General features: G+C 38.1%; 2 protein-coding genes across 3 annotated transcripts in view; both read right to left on the bottom strand.

The window, feature by feature from the left end:
- Positions 1 to 5,615, bottom strand: part of LOC111847614 (M1-specific T cell receptor alpha chain-like) — a 56,906-nt gene extending 51,291 nt beyond the window's left edge. The window contains exon 1 of the mRNA XM_072704339.1: positions 5,569 to 5,615. Coding sequence (XP_072560440.1) covers positions 5,569 to 5,608 — 40 coding nt within the window. The 5' untranslated portion in view covers positions 5,609 to 5,615. The remainder of the gene's footprint in view (positions 1 to 5,568) is intronic.
- A 7,154-nt stretch (positions 5,616 to 12,769) lies between these two features.
- Positions 12,770 to 19,295, bottom strand: trdc (T-cell receptor delta constant). 2 transcript variants are annotated; one of them, XM_072704423.1, is made up of 6 exons: positions 19,155 to 19,295; positions 18,850 to 18,993; positions 15,269 to 15,547; positions 13,870 to 13,956; positions 13,298 to 13,409; positions 12,770 to 13,208 (listed from the first exon to the last, which is right to left on the bottom strand). In XM_072704423.1, the coding sequence occupies exons 3-5, from the start codon at positions 15,429 to 15,431 to the stop codon at positions 13,300 to 13,302; spliced, it is 360 nt and encodes a 119-aa protein (XP_072560524.1). In that variant the 5' UTR covers positions 15,432 to 15,547; positions 18,850 to 18,993; positions 19,155 to 19,295; the 3' UTR covers positions 12,770 to 13,208; positions 13,298 to 13,299. The 2 variants fall into 2 exon arrangements, with proteins under 2 accessions (XP_072560524.1, XP_072560525.1); XM_072704424.1 differs by lacking the exons at positions 18,850 to 18,993; positions 19,155 to 19,295 and adding an exon at positions 18,506 to 18,827.
- Between the last annotated feature and the right edge of the window lie 473 nt (positions 19,296 to 19,768).

The raw sequence follows: 19,768 nt of genomic DNA, 5'->3' as shown, positions 1-19,768 counted from the left end.
AAAATTACTATTAACAAAAAAAAAACTCTATAAGCTTATTTTAATTGTTGATAACAAATCCATAAAAAGTTTGCACAGTTTTCTTAATTTAGAAGATCTGTGTTTTATAAATAAATCCTTCTCATGTCAGTGCTGGAAACACGAGCCTAACCCATCTCCCTCAAACACCATAAACATGAGACTTTACGGCTTAGAACAAGGGACCAATAAAGACATTTACATATAACTAAGAAAAATAGAATCACTGAATTCTAATAGGTACAGTTCTGATCAGACTTACATTTTTCCACAATTAACCTGGTTCCTTCTCCAAATATGATCTTGCGATCTCCACTTCCAGAATTCACACAGTGTTTGATGGCTCAACCGAAACTACCAGCTCCAGATCCAAGCCAGAAATTAAAATATACTAAGTTTGCAGATACAAAATAACAATTTAACCATTTAAGTAAATTTCTCAGTTTTTCCAGACAAAAAATCAATTACATTTTTGGCCACTTTTCTCACTAAACAACCCCAAAAATATAGTTTTCTTAGTCTTCATGACTACCTGACTATCTCACAGAATTCAAATTAAAACAAAATTCACTTAAAACACATAAAAATACTCACGTGATTCCACAAATACTTTAGTTCCAGTTCCAAATATTATCTTGGTTAACCCACCAGTATTCACACACAGACACGCACCATGACAAATACTACAAGTGTGGGATTTAACCAAGAATAAAATATGTCTTATAGTGAAATGCATTACTTAAAAATAATTCATGAATATGTAAAATTGATTCAACTTTGGTCAACATCTGCCTTTTAAACTCACAACACGTTGAATTAATCTTTGGATTCTTTAGATTCTTTAAATTAAAAATATGTAAGTAATGACAGACATTGGTATAGTGTATTAATAGAATGGATTCTCTTATTATAATGGTTTTTCTGTCAACAAAATTATGAAAACAGGAGACCAAACAGCAAATGTTACTAACATGGATAACACAGGTTAACACTTACTGGTCTGTATGATCAGTCGTGTTCCTTCACCAAACGTTAGCTTGTAATTACTACCATCATTCACACAGTGTTACACTACAGTTCAATATACACTGTCCCTCATCATGCATTTACACTGATCTCACGCTTCAGTCTAAAGAAGACAATTTATATGTAATCATATATCACAGCCTTATGACAAGATAAAGACCAGGGAAAACATCACTTTTAATGGAGCAAACACCTGAGAAATATTTTGTTGTTTGTTAATTATTTCTTTTGTTAAAAAAAGAGTTACACACAAACTTACGTTTCTCCACTATTAACTTGGTTCCTTCTCCAAATATCAGCTTGTCAGAAGCACCTCTAGTCACACAGTGTTTGATGGTTCAACAGAAACTACCAGCTCCAGATACAGAATAGAAATTGAACTATTAAACCCACTGACTGGTCTGACTATAAGGCCATAGGAGGTTTCAAGCTTATTTTAATTGTTGTTAACAAATCCCTAAAAAGTTTGCACAGTTTTCTTTAGAAGATTATTTATATACGTTTTCCCTGAACTTTCACTGGTGTCAGACATGAATTGATTATAAATATATGGAGTTCATTATGTACGGATAAAGACAAAAGGTCAAATCTACACTAATCATACAGAGAAACTGGATTAAAACATAATCTCATAAATAACACAGATCATCACTTACTGGTCTGTATGATCAGTTTTGTTCCTTCACCAAATATTAACTTCTGTCCAGAGGCACCAGTATTCACACAGTGTTATACTACAGTACAATATACTGTACACTGTCTATCATCATGCAGTTACACTGATCTCACCCCTAGAGAAAATTATTTAAAATATCAGAACACAAATAATACAGGTCATCACTTACTGTTCTGTATGATCAGTCGTGTTCCTTCACCAAATATTAACTTGTAACCCCCATCAGCATTCACACAGTGACACAGAGCAGTATGTAAACCTCAGACCGTGCAAATACGAGGATCTGACCCTCAACACATCCATGCAAAGTTATAGAATGAACCTGCATCCACAAACTGATATATCACTCTTTTTTGAAACTATATCTCCATGTCATATACTTATTTATAAATTCAACATTACAAACACCAACTTTTAACACCAGCTGCATGCATAATAGCACCTAGACATCTGTTTATATGAAAAATATATACTCTATCAGAAATAAATCCTTCTATTCTCTGGTAGATTAAAGGGCATTATTTCAAAATTATTATTAACAAAAAAAAACTTACTGTGTTCAACCGTCAGTTTTGATCCTGAGCCAAAAATCAATTTTGCAACCCCAGCAGTTTTCACACAGTGTCAGAGAGCCGTATGTAAACCTCAGACCCGACAGGCACCGTCTACATATCCAGGCATATTTTTATAACAAGTCTTTATGTAGATCTGTGTTTTATAAATAAATCCTTCTCATGTCAGTGCTGGAAACACGAGCATAACCCATCTCCCTCAAACACCATAAACATGAGACTTTACTTCTTAGAACAAGGGACCAATAAAGATATTTACATATGACTGAGAAAAACAGAATCACTGAATTCTAATGTTCTACAGTTCTGAGCAGACTTACGTTTTTCCACAATTAACCTGGTTCCATCTCCAAATATGATCTTGCGAGCTCCACTTCCAGAATTCACACAGTGTTTGATGGCTCAACCGAAACTACCAGCTCCAGATCCAAGCCAGAAATTAAAATATACTAAGTTTGCAGATACAAAACAACAATTTAAGTAAATTTCTCAATTTTTCAGACTGAAAAAAAAAAACTGGGTACTTGGGACTGTTTGGATTTTTGGCCACTTTTGTCACTCAAAAGTCAGTAAACAATCCCAAAAATAAAGTCCAGTTTTCTTAATCTTCATGACTATATCTCACAGAATTCAAATTAAAACAAATTTCACTTAAAACACATAAAAATACTCACGTGATTCCACAAATACTTTAGTTCCAGTTCCAAATATTATCTTGTTTACCCCACCAGCATTCACACACAGACACGCACCATGACAAATACTACACGTGTGGGATTTAACCAAGAACAAAATATGTCTTATAGTGAAATGCATTACTTAAAAATCATTCATGAATATGTAAGATTGATTCAACTTTGGTCAACATCTGCCTTTTAAACTAACAAAACGTTGAATTAATCTTTGGATTCTTTAGATTAAAAATATGTAAGTAATGACAGACATTGGTATAGTGTATTAATAGAATGGATTCTCTTATTATAATGGTTTTTCTGTCAACAAACTTATGAAAACAGGAGACCAAACAGCAAATTTTACCAACATAGATAACACAGGTTAACACTTACTGGTCTGTATGATCAGTCGTGTTCCTTCACCAAATATTAGCTTGTAACCTCCAGCTCCACCAGTATTCACACAGTGTTACACTACAGTACAATATACACTGTCCATCACCATGCATTTACACTGATCTCACGCTTCAGTCTAAAGAAGACAATTTATACGTAATCACATAAACAGCAGGGAAAACATCACTTTTAATTAGGCAAATGCCTGAGACATATTTTGAGGTTTGTTAATTATTTCTTTTGTTAAAAATAAAAGAGTTACACACAAACTTACGTTTCTCCACTATTAACTGGGTTCCTTCCCCAAATATCAGCTTGTCATTGCCTCTATTCACACAGTGTTTGATGGCTCAACAAAAACTACCAGCTTCAAAACCAGAAATTAAACTTAAATTAAACAAAGACACTGAATGGTCTGACTATCAGGCCACAGGAGTATTCAAGCTTATTTTAATTGTTGCTAACAAATCCATAAAAAGGTTGCACAGTTTTCTTAATTTAGATGATTATTTATATACGGTTTCCCTGAACTTTCCCTGGTGTCAGACATGACTTGACTATAAATACTGATAAAAATAAATGTTCTTCCATCCAACTTTACTGTTTATTGTGCTTATTATATATGCAAAAAGTGAAGAGGTCAAACGTACAATATACACTGTCCATCATCATGGATTTACACTGATCTGGCACAAAAAAATGTTAAACAGATAACACAGGTCATCACTTACTGGTCTGTATGGTCAGTCGTGTTCCTTCACCAAATATTAACTTCCAACCTCCAGCACTACCAGTAGTCACACAGTGTTACACTACAGTACAATATACACTGTCCATCATCACGCATTTACACTGATCTCATCCCACAGTCTAAAGCACTGATTTCATAAATATCTATCATTTATAAGCTTTGCTTCTCATTCAAAAACAAAAAAAAATCAGGTAAATAAACAACACTTATAGTCAAACTTACGTTTCTCCACAATTAACTTGTTTCCTTCCCCAAATATCAGCTTGTTATCACCTCTAGTCACACAGTGTTTGATGGCTCAACAGAAACTACCAGCTCCAGATACAGAACAGAAATTAAAATATGAAACCCACTTAGGTCTGACTACAAGACTATCTGAGTATTCCAGCTTATTTTGATAGCTGATAGCTGTTGCTAAATCCTTAAAGATGTAGTCCAGTTTTTTTTTTTTTTAATTCTGTTGATTATTTGTATACCAACTCCTTTAAGTTTCACTGGTGTCAGACGTGAATTGACTATGAATGCTGGTAACTAACAGCCTAATCGCGTAAGAGTTCTACTAAACTGTACTGTTTATGGAGTTCATTATACATGCAAAAGTACGAATGTCAAACCAACAATATACACTGTCCATCAGAAGGTGAATTAAACTGTAACAACATAACTAACACAGGTCATTACTTACTGGTCTGTATGATCAGTCGTGTTCCTTCACCAAACGTTAATTTGTAAGCAGCGGTACCACCAGTATTCACACAGTGTTACACTACAGTACAATATACACCATCCTTCATACCTTCATCATGCATTTACACTGATCTGAAACCTAGTTTGAAGCACTAATTCCATAATAATATCTGCATCACAGGATAGCTGAGACTCATTTAGTATTAACGACTTTATAACTTACTGGATTCAATGGTTAATCTCGTCCCTTCGCCAAAGACCAGCGGGTCTGTGCTCGTCCTCCTCACACTGTGTTTTTACTCTTATCAAATACCCCCCACTAACAGGGGGGCTCACGCCTTGCTAAAATGCACCGGTATGTTCAAGGTTACATCAGCTACATTTTTAACAAAAATCACACAATTAACATCCTATCTGCAACTTTTCATCTTCTTCTCTTCCCTCACTTTCAGCTACATTTTTAACCAAAATCACGCGACTAGCATCTTATCTGGCAAAGTTTTACTGAGGACTGTTAAACTGTTTAACAAAAGCACATGCCTCAAGTAATAATCAAAAATAACTGCACTGGATACTTCCAAGGCATTTGAAAAAAACACTGATAATAAAACAGTAAAAATCCAGCAGGCACTGCAAATACTACACTGCACACACCAAACATACTCCAAACTATGTCTAAATGATCAAATTTTTACTTCATGGACATTCTGAATCATATTTAATGGAATAACCTATTTATGATAAAACATAACACACTGTAATACTTACCTTGTTGAACTATCAGCTTTGTTCCTGAGCCAAAGACCATTTTACCACCAGTACCAGTATTCACACAGTGTCACAGAGCAGTATGTAAACCTCAGACCTACAGACACAAGGTCCTGATCCTCAAGAAATTTATGTTACAGCTCAAACCTAAATCTAAATACTGATGTTTTCTGTGTATTATGTGAAAAGGTGTGTAAAAAAACTCTATATCTGTAATATTGTATATACAGATTTATACAATAAAATAAATCCAATTAATTTGCTTTTAAATATCTATTAATTAAACACTTAATTAAATGTAAAGAATATCTTAAGAGTTTACCCAGACTTTCTTTTAAATTATGACCATGGTTATTTATGTTGTTATATATAAAAATGCGAACAGAGCATTTTTATGAAATTAAAAATGAATTCAACTGTAACATCAATATATAACACAGGTCATCACTTACTGCTCTTAATAATCAGCCGTGTTCCTTCACCAAATATTATGTTATCATAATTGTTCACACAGTGTTACACTACAGTACAATTTACACTGTCCAATTTACACTGTCCATCATCATGCATTTACACTGATCTCACCCATTAGTCTAAAGCACTCATGTTATAAGCAATCATCTCATTATATCTGAATGATTTACAAATACACAAAACTAAACAGTTCTGGCCAAACTTACTGTTTCAACAATAATTCACTAGTCAGCAGATTTCCCCATTTCATAAGTTATGACCTATATAAATAAAATAAAATAAAAAGACAAGTTCATTTCTCTATGTTACACTGATTTGACCCCACAAAGAAACTGAATTAAACTGTAACATCACAGATAACCCAGGTAATCACTTACTGGTCTGTATGATCAGTCGTGTTCCTTCACCAAACATTAACTTGTTACCATCAGTATTCACACAGTGTTACACTGCAGTACAATATACACTGTCCATCATCGTGCATTTACACTGATCTAACCCTTCAGTCTAAAGTCACTAATTTCATAAATATATATCATTTATAAGGTTTATGTCAAGTTTTTTTTCCATTATTAGCGATGAAAACTTTGAAAATACTATGACCTTTAAAAAATGTATGACACACAACTTACCCGTCTGCACAATCAACTGAGAGCCACCTCCAAAAATTAATGTCTCTAGGTTATTCACACAGTGATCTCCTCCATACTAAATACCTATACATCTCCTTAATCCTCCACACTAAATAGCTGAATCTGTCCTTAATCCTCCACACTAAATACCTGAATCTGTCCTTAATCCTCCGCACTAAATACCAGTATCTCTCCCTAAGTTTACTCTCAGAATACTTGCATCTTTCCATAATCCTCCAGCTATACGTATCTCTGGTTAACTGTCCTGGTGAAATATCTGCCACTCACTCACCCCTTGTCAGACCTAGACATATTTTAAAAACCCTCGTAATTTGTAAAAACACTACTAAGATGAAATGGTACAGTAACACCATGCATTTATTTTAACAGAAAACTGAAATGATTTACCTGTTTCCACTAACACTCTCGTCCCACTGCCAAAAATGATCTTGTCAGTGCCAGTATTCACACAGAGTTACACGCCATGACAAATACACACAATATTATGTACGCACACGTAACAATACTGAAGCCTGGAAAGAGCATTTAAATACCAACTTGTGCTTTTCAGGAAAGTAAACTGTTATTGTGCCATACATAATGACGCTTAAAACGTAAGGAAACGTACTTTTTAACTATCATACTTACTGGAATTGTGTGTTCGTACTGAAGGTGCCTCGGTGCGTCTACATGCACGGTTTTCATATAATATAAATTTATATGTAAAATTTTATTTTAAATTTCATTTTCTGCTGAGCTACGGAGCTCGTTCTGATTAAGGTTATCAGCACAGACATTAATAATCTATCAACTTCAGGCAGCTACATTTAGACCGACTTCTTTCCGTTCCTGATGCATTTCTACTTCGTACACTTGCTTTATAATACCCACCAATTGTTACAAAAATCACAAGCATATAGACGCGAGAACCCGAAAAAATACTAAGTATCAACTTATTCGTAAGCAAATTCATGACCAAACTCAGGCAACTTCTACTTCGGATTACACGCCGTGTTCAGTGTGATATCAGTACTCCTGAAAACAACTCAAGGACAAAATAATTTTTCATTACCACAGTAAAGTCAAAATTTTACGAAAAATTGTGTTTCTTCACTCAAACGTTCCCCACGAATACCAGCCGCAATCAGTGTTTTATAACAGTGAGGTACAGTATATACTGTATGCCTACGGACAGTTCTCTCTTCGCACTAAATACATACTGATTTACATTCTACAGTCCAACATATATTGTTGAATTATCCAGAATATACCATAAGTAACCTATATATACCGATCCAGCTTGTTCATATTCCTGACAGCCTGCGTAGCCTATATCTAAATATATATATATTTTCGTGCTACTTTAAATGTTATTACAAAAAGTCTTACTAAATGACATTGTTAAACTTACTGGATTGAATGGTTAGTCTGGTCCCATTACCGAAAACCATCGGGTCTGAGCTGGATTGTGTCACACAGTGTTAATGTCCATGTCAAATACAGTCCAGTGAAAGTCGGTTTCAACTTTATCAATAAATGTGTGAATAACCTGGGAATAATGACGCTGCTGCCAGATGTGTCGTTCTAACTAAATAACGTGATTAATTAAAATAAATAAACTAAATAAATATTTGTCATACTTAATATGGTAAACCATGCATCATGTAAACCCCTCACTGATAAAGCACACTGACTAAACACTTGTACATTTTTATAAATGTGGAAAATTTCTATAGTTAATGCAATTTAGTACTTACTTGTTTGTACAATAAGTCGTGTTCCTTCACCAAACATTACCTTGTTATAGCCGTCATTCACACCGTGCTACGTCACAGTACAATAAACACTCACCATAAATATCCAGCTAATATCATCCATGACCAGTATGAAAATGAATTAAATTTAACTGCATAAATAACACAGGTTACCACTTACTTGTCTGTACGATAAGTTGTGTCCCTTCACCAAACGTTATCTTGTTAGAGCCACTAATCACACAGTGTTACACTACAATACAATATACTCTGTCCATTACACTCACCTCACCCTTCAGTCTAAAGCATAAACAATTATCATTTGTATTAGTATTACTGTGCTTCAAGTATGTCACATATCAGATTAAGGCTGTTAAGCACCAAAGTTCACACTTAATTAGCAATTCCCATGTCCACAAATAATCTATGTACACATGTAATCACCTCAGCACTATTTAATGTCAAATACTCAGTGCAAAGTCATTGATTTTGTCCGTCTCTTATAGTAAGTATATAGTTGTATTATCTTTTCCGGAATATCTGTCTTTTTTAAAAGTCAATAAGCTGTAGGCCTAATGAAAAGGGCCTTGTTAAATATATCTTTCAAATGATAATGAAATATGCCCTAATGGCCAGCTGTATAAAATTATAGTAGCGCAGTCACTCACCCCCGACCCTAAACAGAGGAAGAACTTAAACCCCCCAGTGATAATCTGCCTAATCAGCCCAGTGAAATGGGTGTCCGGTTTCATGACAGACCCTTTCTTGTCCAGATAGCCGACTCCACTTAAACCCGATTCCCAGCTCCAAAGCTCAGCCAGTTACCAGCGTTACTCACAAAGTATTCGTCTCCACACAAAATACCCATCACTCCTCAGTGACAAAACCCATACTGGTACTGTGATATCAGTGATACTCAATAAAATCTACTTGTAGCTACTGAGGCTCTGTGAATCAAATGGGTCAAGTTTAGATGTCGCTTTTGTATAACTGATCCAGATAAAATCTTTCAAAAGCCTCGATTGATGAGATATTGATTAGAACAGCAGTAAAAAATGACACATGTACTTACGTGATTCTACAAGTAGTTTAGTTCCACTTCCGAATATGATCTTGTTCGCTGCTTGATTATTCACACACAGATACACACCATAACAAATACCTCCCATCCATACTACAGAACACAGCATGACAAATACCTGCCATCCATACTACAGAACACAGCATGGCTAGATTTTGGTACTGACAGTATAACCCCTGTTATCAGTGTAATGATAGCGTATAGGGTATAAAATAAATACTTTGCCAATGGTTTGTATGCAAGGTCCAGTATTGTGCATATTTCCGATGTTATTAACTGAAGGCTTATATAAACATACAGCTAACAGAAATATAAATTCCCAAATGCATCAAACTCACCCAAACATATTTGGGTAGCCAGTGTAGGTTCAAACACGCTTTAGGATTCATCTCCCACCATCTGCACGAAGCATATGGAGCTCTCTGGAGATAATTCCCATCTCATTCTGGGGGACGACTCAGCATCAGTGTGCCTGTGTTACTCTAATGTACCCGTAAGAGCCTCATATTTAAAACCCAGGTGTTGCTAAATTTGACCTACAAGCCTATATTCATACAAAAAGTGCACCTGTTTCACAATTTTGTCACAATTGCAGTCAGAGCTGAAAACAGGAAGACTTTACTCCTCAAAATTACTGGTTAGTGTTTCAGGTCCAGTTCCTTGACCACCATGCCACCCAGAAGCAGCGTGTGGCTCAGTCTCTGGTCTCAGCTAAACTGCAACGTTTGTGGGCCCTTGAGCCGGGCCCCTAACCCCGAGCTCTATGGAGCCGGGCCCCTAACCCCCAGCTCTATGGAGCCGGGCCCCTAACCCCCAGCTCTATGGAGCCGGGCCCCTAACCCCCAGCTCTATGGAGCCGGGCCCCTAACCCCCAGCTCTAGGGGCGTGGCTGTAGGTGGCTGCCCTTCGCTGCCACACCTATATGTGTGTCTGTGTGTCAGAGAGCAAGATCAGCAAAAAGAGAGATTCACCACAGGGATCAATAATAATTATCATTTTTTATTATATTATTATTGTGGTCTTGTAACCAATTAATACAATATTGGGGTAAATTTCCACATGTCTGCTGGGGTTCTGCATCAGTGATAGCCAGGATAAACCTGGGGGACTTTTTTAAACTAAATTGTTAATATTATTAAAATAATATCCACACCCAGGGGCGGAGCTAGAAATGTTGGGGCCCCGCCCAATTGTACATGTATTCAACACATATTCAAGGGCTCGCAAGGTGCTGCCCCCCCCCCGAATCAGCCTGGGACTCTTCTGCGCCCCTGTGGGTCTTTGACAGTCAAGCTAATTCCCCAGTGTAATGCTCTGGCCTGAGTTTTGTACGTCAAGCTGTGGGCAGGTAGCGGGTGGCAGACAGCGTCGCGTTTATACACACAACACAGGACCTGAAGCTTGCGTATAAGCAGTGGCGGTTCTGGGAAAACTTCCGCCCTTAGTTAAATCCCCCCTAAAGCTGTCGGTGAAAGAATCGACCTGGGGGTTCGGTTTTTGCTGAACTAGCGACGCGTGCATGTTTGTACTATGATCACTGACCTGAGAATCATCGGAAGCCGCCTCTTACCTTTTAACACCGACGATGTCAGCGAACTCCGCTCGATGTAATTGCCAGTTTTTTCCACCAGAGGGCATCAGAACAGTACTTTCTACACTCAGGAAATAATCACTGTATTTAGGTTCTGATGCTTTTGCGCTGAAGTGCAAATATTTTCATTTTGATAACAGGGGCCTGGATTTAAAATGAGGTCTTTGCTGGGTTATTATAAGGGTTTTGGTGTATGTGTAACTACTGCATCTGCACCCTTGCACTCAGAGCTTTACTGGTAGTGAGGTCTAATGCTGGGTCTTCTCCAAACTGTCCTGCATATAGGAGATCTTGTCCTTTGGAGGAGGTGGCCTTACTATGACCTATGACCATCTGCTGCACAGATTCGAGATGTACATATATATATTCTATATATTTGCTTGTTGGTTTATTTATTTGACTGTTTCTACCAATACAAACTTATTTAGCAGATAAACATAAAAACAAACACATCACCCACTACCTCACACAGCTCCCTATGCAGCCCCAAGTAGGGTTACTGGGTTTCCACCAAATCCATGTCAGGATTTGAGCCATTTCAGGTTTTACAGCCAATTTACAAACTTTTTAAAACTGAAAGGCTCCTGTGTTTGTCTACATAGTTCTTCATGGTTCTTCTCGTGATTTGACTGATCTGTTTCTCTCATTGAAAGACTCATCCAGCTGTTTCGCATTAACATCAGAGGCAGATGCATGATTATAGGAGACTGACCAATCAGCACCAATCAGTGCTAAAGTGAAATCCAGGTCCTTTTGATTGAAATATTAGTTTGCAAATCCTGTCCTCATTTAAAGTGTCCATCCTGACATAAATTAAGGCGGGTATGGACTGTGCGATTTTTGGCCATCCCAGACGAAAGATTATCAATGTGAAAGAATCGTGGCGTTATCTTTGGTCATGGCTCCAAAACCGTGGTCCTACATTGCATAAACGTTGGCACTATGACCATCTCACAATGCAACTGCTGCTGCGACCTACGTCTACTAACCAACCCATGCTTATGACGTTTTATTCTTGTAAACTGACTTGCCTGCAATTCAGTAGGTATCATTGTACAGTCTTCATTGATGTCAAACCCAAGAAGAACTGAACTATTGTTATACCCAAGTTTACAGTTTGTCGCAGTGTGGCTTGCAGTGAACTTGCATGATTGCTGAAATCCGTCTTCAGGAGGGTTTAGGTGGTAGCCCAACCCCCAAAGGGTGTCAGAGGTGGGCATGAATACAAGTCCCTGAATATGAAAAATGAATTTATACTCTCAGCAAATCCTACCTCGGAATGTCCTGCCCCCCTCCCCCAAATTTCTAGATTTCTAGACACGGGTGCATGCAGAACAGCCCCCGCAGTGCTTCTCAGCTTGGAAGCCACCTCTGCGTTTCAGGGCGTGCGTAAATCGTGCATCTGCACGCTCATTTGAGTGTTGCACGTACGCCTGAGCGCAGAGCAGCACATCTGCTGGAAAGGAAGCGGCTTGCGGTTTCCAACTGCTTCGGCTGGGCGGACGGCGACTTCCGGCGACTTCCGGCGACTTCCAGCGACTTCCGGCGTACGGCTGTGAGAAACGCGGCTCAGAGCTGCAGGTCATGCAAATCTCATCTTCTCCTTCCGTGCCTCAGGTACACAGGTTTATTCAAAACGTCTTTTTAATTACAAACAGGACATCAGACGGGTTTTTGAAACTAATTTTATTTCATACATCACACCAGATATGACTCCCTTTTCACAACTATGCTTTAGGCCTATGGCACTTTTCTCTTTGTTGCTATTTTTTAGAGAAAGCAGTCAATTAAAAACACTTTTATATAACTAATTACAGAATAATAACAGTTCTGCAACACAAATATACATTAAATAACACGTATTGTCTTTAATTATAAGCTAATAATATGAAAATACACAAAAAAGCTCCCTTATTAACTCAATAAAATAATTATTTCCTTAATCCAGTTTAATCCAGTTTATACTATACATATGCAACACAATCTATGCTGAACAATTAAACACTTTCTATGAAAATCAATTAAATGTACACAGAAAAGCATCTAAGTGGGGAAAAGCTAACATATCGATAGAAGATCCTGGTGGATTAAGCACAGCATGGACGCCTCTGGAAAAGAGGGATAGAAAAGTATTTGGTTAAAAACTTTGGTAAAGTCTCCATAAAGTGACATGGCCTGTGAGGAAAACGTCACCTACCTCTAAAAGAACATGGCCTTCACTGTCACCAGGATGTCAAAGGCCACTGCTTTGGCAAGCAGGACCCTAATGCTGTTTATCGTCAGCGTCCGAAAATTCACCTTGGGGCCGTCTGCAAGGCAAATGGCGTCATTATTAACAGGAGGCCTGTCGTTAACTGTGAGCATCGTCCTTTATTTAGACATTTTACAGCCTTTTGCCTATATCTAAGTATTTATTTTCTCTCTTTATTTATATAGTATTTCGATATATCACTCGAGAATATAAACTGACATCCCAATTGTCTGCTTATGTGTAGTTGAGAAATGTGTGTTCATTCAGTATAAAAGTGCGTCAGTACAGAAAATTGGGCATTTGTCTAGAAAGCTATTTATATGACACATTGTAGCTTATTTCCAAATATCGAGGCCAACGGTGTTTTATTGTGACTCTTTTTCGCATGAGGTGGTGTATAGAAAAACCCGGCATATTACAGTTTAATTAAGTGAAATATAATCACCATCCCTGTCCATGTTCTATTCAAACTGAACCCACACACATGAGATAATCCTGGGAAAAGAGTTTCCCCTTACCATTTGTATGAGTTGTATGAGTATTAGATTCGTCAACTTCAGTGCATGGAGGTGGACCGGGTTTGCTCGAGTCTTGTGTGCTGCTCTCTGCAAGCAAAAAACAAACAAACATGACGAGGTAATGCTTTACTTGAAGCTGTCTTGTATAACAGTGGTTGTCTAACAGGGGGCTCCGTCCCACTTGGGCAGTGCTTCTCTAACCCCCAGACGGTCCATGCGTTTGTCTCTCCCAAATCCCCGGGAGATTGAGAAACTAGCGCACCTCGCAACCAAGGGGGGCGCGCAATTTATTTGAGAAGTCTAGAAAAAAATACATTGCTAACGGCAGGGCTTTACCGTTTAAATCGATATGCTTTAATTGTGACGTGTTACGGCTTCAGTCGTGATGTTACACAGAATCCCTGAATTCACAGCTAAAATCAAACCATTCAGTTAGTGTCTCTGCTGGAGGGGAAAAGTGAGGAAACACTGTTACTAAATTCATTTAATTCCTTTTTAAAGCAATATTTTTTGGTCATAAACATTCACCTTCAGTTTTGAGAGCGATATCATAAACTGGGGGTAAAAAGGAGCAGTAGTGAATTAAAACCTTTTTTGAGTCATGTTCAAAAGAAATTATATAGTTTAGCCGTTCAACCAAATTATGTTTTTATTAATAAAGATTGGCGATTTTTGTCATCATTGCAGAACGCATACTTGAGAAACCCTATAACCTGTGTGTGTGTGTAGGGGGGTGTGTGTTAGGGGGGGGGGGGGGGGGGGGCGGGGGGCATGTTTTCCTGGACACAGGATAACTAGTGAACTATGTTGCATTATACATACCTTCAAAATACATTATAATGAACAGCATAAGAACTAATAAAGCTTTACAGCATCTTTTATTGACAGTCATTTAAGGATGCTTAGTACCGGTAGCTGTGGTGCATTGTAGATGAGAGCTTCATAAAGCATCCATAATGCATAATAAACAGGCTATAATGTGTTATGCCTTTTTATACATATTGACATCCATGGTTTATAATGCGTTATGAATGCATTATAATGTTATGTGTTATGTAATGTTATGAATGTGTTTATGCATTTTTATAGACATGGCATTCATAGAAAGTGTTACCAAAAAAAGAATAAAAAAGGTTTCTTCCTAAAGTTTGTCCTTTGTAGAGACTGGTGACCTGGATCCGATCAAGTTCCTTTGTCAGGTTAACTATTCCACGTTACCATTTTACAGTGATCTCTGTACTTGTTACAATACACATTTTCACACATTGGCTACAATATATAACACTGTTAAATATAGCTATAAGGTTTATGTTCCATTACATGATGATCTTTGAATATTTAGACCTCGTACCACAAATACAATGAGACTGGATACTAAACATTAAACTGGAGAACGTACCGGCAGAATCCTCTGACTTTTCTCTGTGTTCTTGCTGAGCTCCCAGTTCACATGTCGTAATATTCCTGCCAAATGCTGCGAAGTAGTTGGCATTTCCCAAGCTGTACATCGCTCCTTCGCTTGTCTTAACCTTGGTCTCATTTCCAGTCGTGCGCACAGTCATCTCTTGGTCCCTCTGAATTCCCCCGGTTGCCACACAGACATCGAATTCATCATTACTTCTCCCATCAGTAGAAACTGATGGGAGAAGTAACGACAGGACCGAAATTTTTGGTTCCTCTGGAAAAGAGGGAAAAAACAAACATTGATAAATTAAAATGAATACTGCTAATAATATATATGTAGTATATATATACATTATATAGACACGTGTATTGGGACATGTGGTCATTACACCCGCAGGAACTTTTATGTCATCCCATTCTAAATCACGGAGTTGCTCCCCCCTTTGCAGCTATAACAGCTGCCACTCTTCTGGGAAGGATTTACACAAGATTCTGGATAGTCTGTGGTAATTTCTGCCCATTCATCCAGAAGAGCATTTATGAGCTCAGGCACTGATGTTGGACATGAAGGCCTGGCTCGCAATCTCTGATATAGTTCATCCCAAAGGTGTTTGGCGGGGTTGAGGACAGGGCTCTGTGTTGGTCAGCTTACACGCCAAACTCACCCAACCATGTCTTTATGGACCTTGCTTTGTGCACTGGGGCACAGCCGTGCTGGAACAGAAAAGGTCCTTCCCCAAACTGTTTCCACGAAGATGGAAGAATAGAATTGCCCAAAATGTCATGATATGCTAAAGCACTAAGAGTTCCCTTCACTGGAACTATGGGGTCTAGCCAAACCCCTGAAGAACAACCCCATACCACTATCCCTCCTCCACCAAACTCTACTGTTGGCACAATGCTGCAGAGGTGGAAATCTCAGGTCCACAAAGTAAAAATCCAGTCCAAGTTTTTTCTTCAACCAACTAGTTGAGTATAAAGAGTCACAGTCACAGAGTACTCAGCTGGTTGGTTGAAGAAAAATCTTGGACTGGATTTTTAATTTCTAGACCTGAAATTTCCACCGCTGCAATGCAGTCAGTCAGGTAACATTCTCCTGGCGTTTGCCAAACCCAGACTCGTCGATCAGACTGCCAGACAGAGAAGCATGATGCATTACTCCAGAGAACACGTTTCCACTGCTCCAGAGCCCAGTGGCGGTGTGCTGTACTCCACTCCAACACGTGGCATTCTGCTTGGTGACATGAGGCTTGCATGCAGCTGCTTGGCCATGGAAGCCTATTCCATGAAGCTCCCAGCTCACAGTTTTCATGCTCAGGTTATTGCCAGAGGAAGTTTGTAATGCTGTAGTTACTGAGTAAACAGAGCGTTGGTGACTTTTACACACCATGAGCCTCAGCACTCGGAGACCCCCCTCTGTCACTCTACATGGTCTGCCTCTTCATGGCTGAGTTTCTGTTGTTCCTAAACGCTTCCACTTTGCAATAATACCAGTTACAATTGACCGTGGAATATCTAGCAAGGAAGGAATTTCACTTATTAAAAACTTATTGCAAAAGTGGCATCCTATGACGGTACCATGTTTAAATTCACTTAGCTTTTCAGAACGACCCAATCTTCCATAAATGTTTGTAAACCTGACTGCATGGCTGGATGCTTGATTTTATACACCTGTGGCTATTGGTCTTAATAAAACACCCGAACTCAAAGATTAATAGGTGTGTCCCAATACTTGTATTCACATACTGTACTTCATGTCCACATTAATTTTAAATAAACTGTAATATTAAAAAAAGAAGAAACTAGTTCCCTTTCTCTTAAAAACACCTTACTTAAAAAAATATATATTCGTTTTGTAACCTCCTGAGACCCCACCCATTCATTTATGTCCATTGTAGTGGACATTTTATTTTTGCATCTGTCTTTTCACTGAAGTAAGGAAATGTACGTATTTATTCCTGTTGTACACTAAAGAGGACATGCTGTGAAATTAAAAATAAAAATAAATTTGAAAAAAATCTAAATTGTAAGATGTCTTATTTCCTCCAAAGACAAATAACCTATCATTGAAGGACACAGGAAGGACAGGTCTCAGAAGGATGTGTGTGCAGAACCCGTTTTCAAACAAACAAATTCCATGTACCCTAAAACAGTTAGTGTTATCCTGAAAACGTATCTGTCTGGACGATTAAATCGTATGGATGGTTAAAAAGCACAATAAAGAAAAAAAAATACTCCACAAATTACCAAAAAAGCAGCGCTGGATAAATACTGAAATAACTGAATCGAAACAACTTGAAACTTTGGCTAAAAAGCGGCGCTTTGCACCTGGGCTCCGATAACAGCCTTAAAGACGCAGGTGCTGCCGAACGTTACATACGTTACTCGCCTATTTTACTTTTTTAAGAAGACAAAACGCATTCTTGCTACACTATAAAGAGTACATTTTAAGTAAGAGGTTTTAAAGTGTTATATTTATAGTTTTATAATACATTTTATGTAATTATATCAGAATGAAGCTGCAACCATGTAGTAGATTAGCGGTATGGAGTATCTATAGATAGCCTACATAGACAGAACAAACATCAGTACGTAACTAACAGTTACTGAAAATATTAATGCTTGAAGTTAGTACTACATTATTTGTGCTTCCTCGAGTAAAGTGTGACCATGCGATCATTCAGTGATGCATATGAAGAACAGATTCTAGCAGCAACCAACAATAAAACAACGGAGACGCAATATTATATTAGGCTACAACAAGCCATGCCGTTATTATTTGGTTTGTAAATAAGCAGGATAAAATAAAACAGCTGGGACAATAAACCTCTTTCTGCCTCATTCAACTTGCTGCATTTTCGATGTTTAAAGCTCGAACCCCCTTGTTTCACACTCGCTGTATATAGGAACACTTTGGAAAACTAACATTTCTAATTTGACTCCACGACCGAAATTTGTGCGGCGGCACGTCGCGTTTTCTAATATGCAGCTACCCAAGTTCAGCTCATTGCGAATAACTGAGAAACACCCTTTTTAAATAAATGCCCCTTTACTCATTTTTGTGTGCAGATTTAGGTTCATTTTCGCGCTGGATCTGCCTCACATGCTTGCCCAGTTACATGCCAAACAAATGCTGTCAATGCTCTCAGAAACGGGCTAATTAACTAAAACTCAGAGATCTAAAATTCCCTGGGGCTGAAAACATCAAATAGCGGCGAGATAGCCTACTTACTGGCATCCACGTACAGCCGGGTCCCAGTGGCGAAAAGCAAGGGTTGTATCCACGTTTCTACAGCGACTGACAAAAACGGCAACCCGACCCCGAAGCACCCTCACGGGTGAAGAGAAGATGCAAAAGCCCAAACTGAAGGAAAGGAACATGCCCCGAGGTTTGGGGTACATACCATCACCATTACATGGGATTCCAGCAAGAGGCAGCCACCAGTATCGCCTCCCTATACCCCTGTCCCATAGCTGTCCGGATCAGCCATCCATCTTTACGAGCTCAGTGTAAGCAGAAAGCAGTGAAAGTGTTTCGAGAAGCGGCGATCAGGATAATAAAAGTTTGGTACTTACTGGCATATACGGTGAGAGTGGTACCTTTGGCGAAGGTTAGCTTGTCTGACGCACTTTGTGTGACCTCAGACAAAAAACGGCCAGTCCACGTTGCTCTATGTATATTTAGTTTTTCTCTGGAAATTGCAGGTCAACGTATTAGTCCTGAAAAAGGAAAAATATCTTGCGTGGACCTCAGAAGTTGAAATGACTACAAACTTGAGTGAATTTCAAAGAACTTGTAGTTGCTGAGAACGACGCAGAAGTATTGAAGCAGCCCGACGCAATTATGAGTAATATAAAAAAATGAACAAATGTGAACTTACCTAGAATGGGTTCATATGGAGATATGGACGGGGCATTTTACAGATATTCGTTTTTTAAAAACGAAATCGCCGTGGTAGGTTTTTGAGCGAGGCTGCAGGCAAAAAGCATCACTGTGGTACTCCAGTCCCACAGTGAAAAAACGCCGAACAAAAACTGCCGCATGTAAGAAGCGACGCTTTAACGCGCTGCCCAAATCCAGCTAAGTTATTTAAACACGGTATAATACTCAGTATGATTCTGAATACACTGTAAAAAAAGATAAAGTTAAGACAGCCTAAGATTTTGAGGGCAACTCAAACTTTTGAAGAAATTTTTGAAGAAAACCATCTATTGTTGTGACAACTAATTATGTTTTATTCAGGTAATCTATCTTTCATATCCATAAAAACGTCAAATGTTTAGCCGTTCAACCAAATTATGTTTTTATTAATAAAGAAATAATAACTACTAAGAATTGCTGACTACAAAAGTTGTGCCAACTTTTCTCTTTTGTTCTCTTTCAAATTTGAGTTAAACATGCTAAGAATTCACAATCGCAAAATATGTAGCAACTAAATATTATAAATGAAGACAACAAAATTGTTATGTGGTGCCTTGGAGGGGGGGTCACAGG

Source organism: Paramormyrops kingsleyae, chromosome 21 (assembly GCF_048594095.1).
Source record: "Paramormyrops kingsleyae isolate MSU_618 chromosome 21, PKINGS_0.4, whole genome shotgun sequence".
NCBI lineage: Eukaryota > Metazoa > Chordata > Actinopteri > Osteoglossiformes > Mormyridae > Paramormyrops > Paramormyrops kingsleyae.
Note: the sequence above shows the minus strand (reverse complement) of the source record. Positions and strands in the feature narration are given on the sequence as shown.

Bases quoted from the DNA above. Each gene is read 5' to 3' on its own strand.
- trdc (XM_072704423.1), bottom strand. From the start codon at position 15,431: ATGACTGTGCGCACGACTGGAAATGAGACCAAGGTTAAGACAAGCGAA. The intron at 13,957-15,268 runs GTACGTTCTCCA...TTTTGCTTGCAG, and splicing joins AAAGTCAGAGGATTCTGCCG to AGAGCAGCACACAAGACTCG. The intron at 13,410-13,869 runs GTAAGGGGAAAC...TTTGCCTTGCAG, and splicing joins TCATACAACTCATACAAATG to ACGGCCCCAAGGTGAATTTT.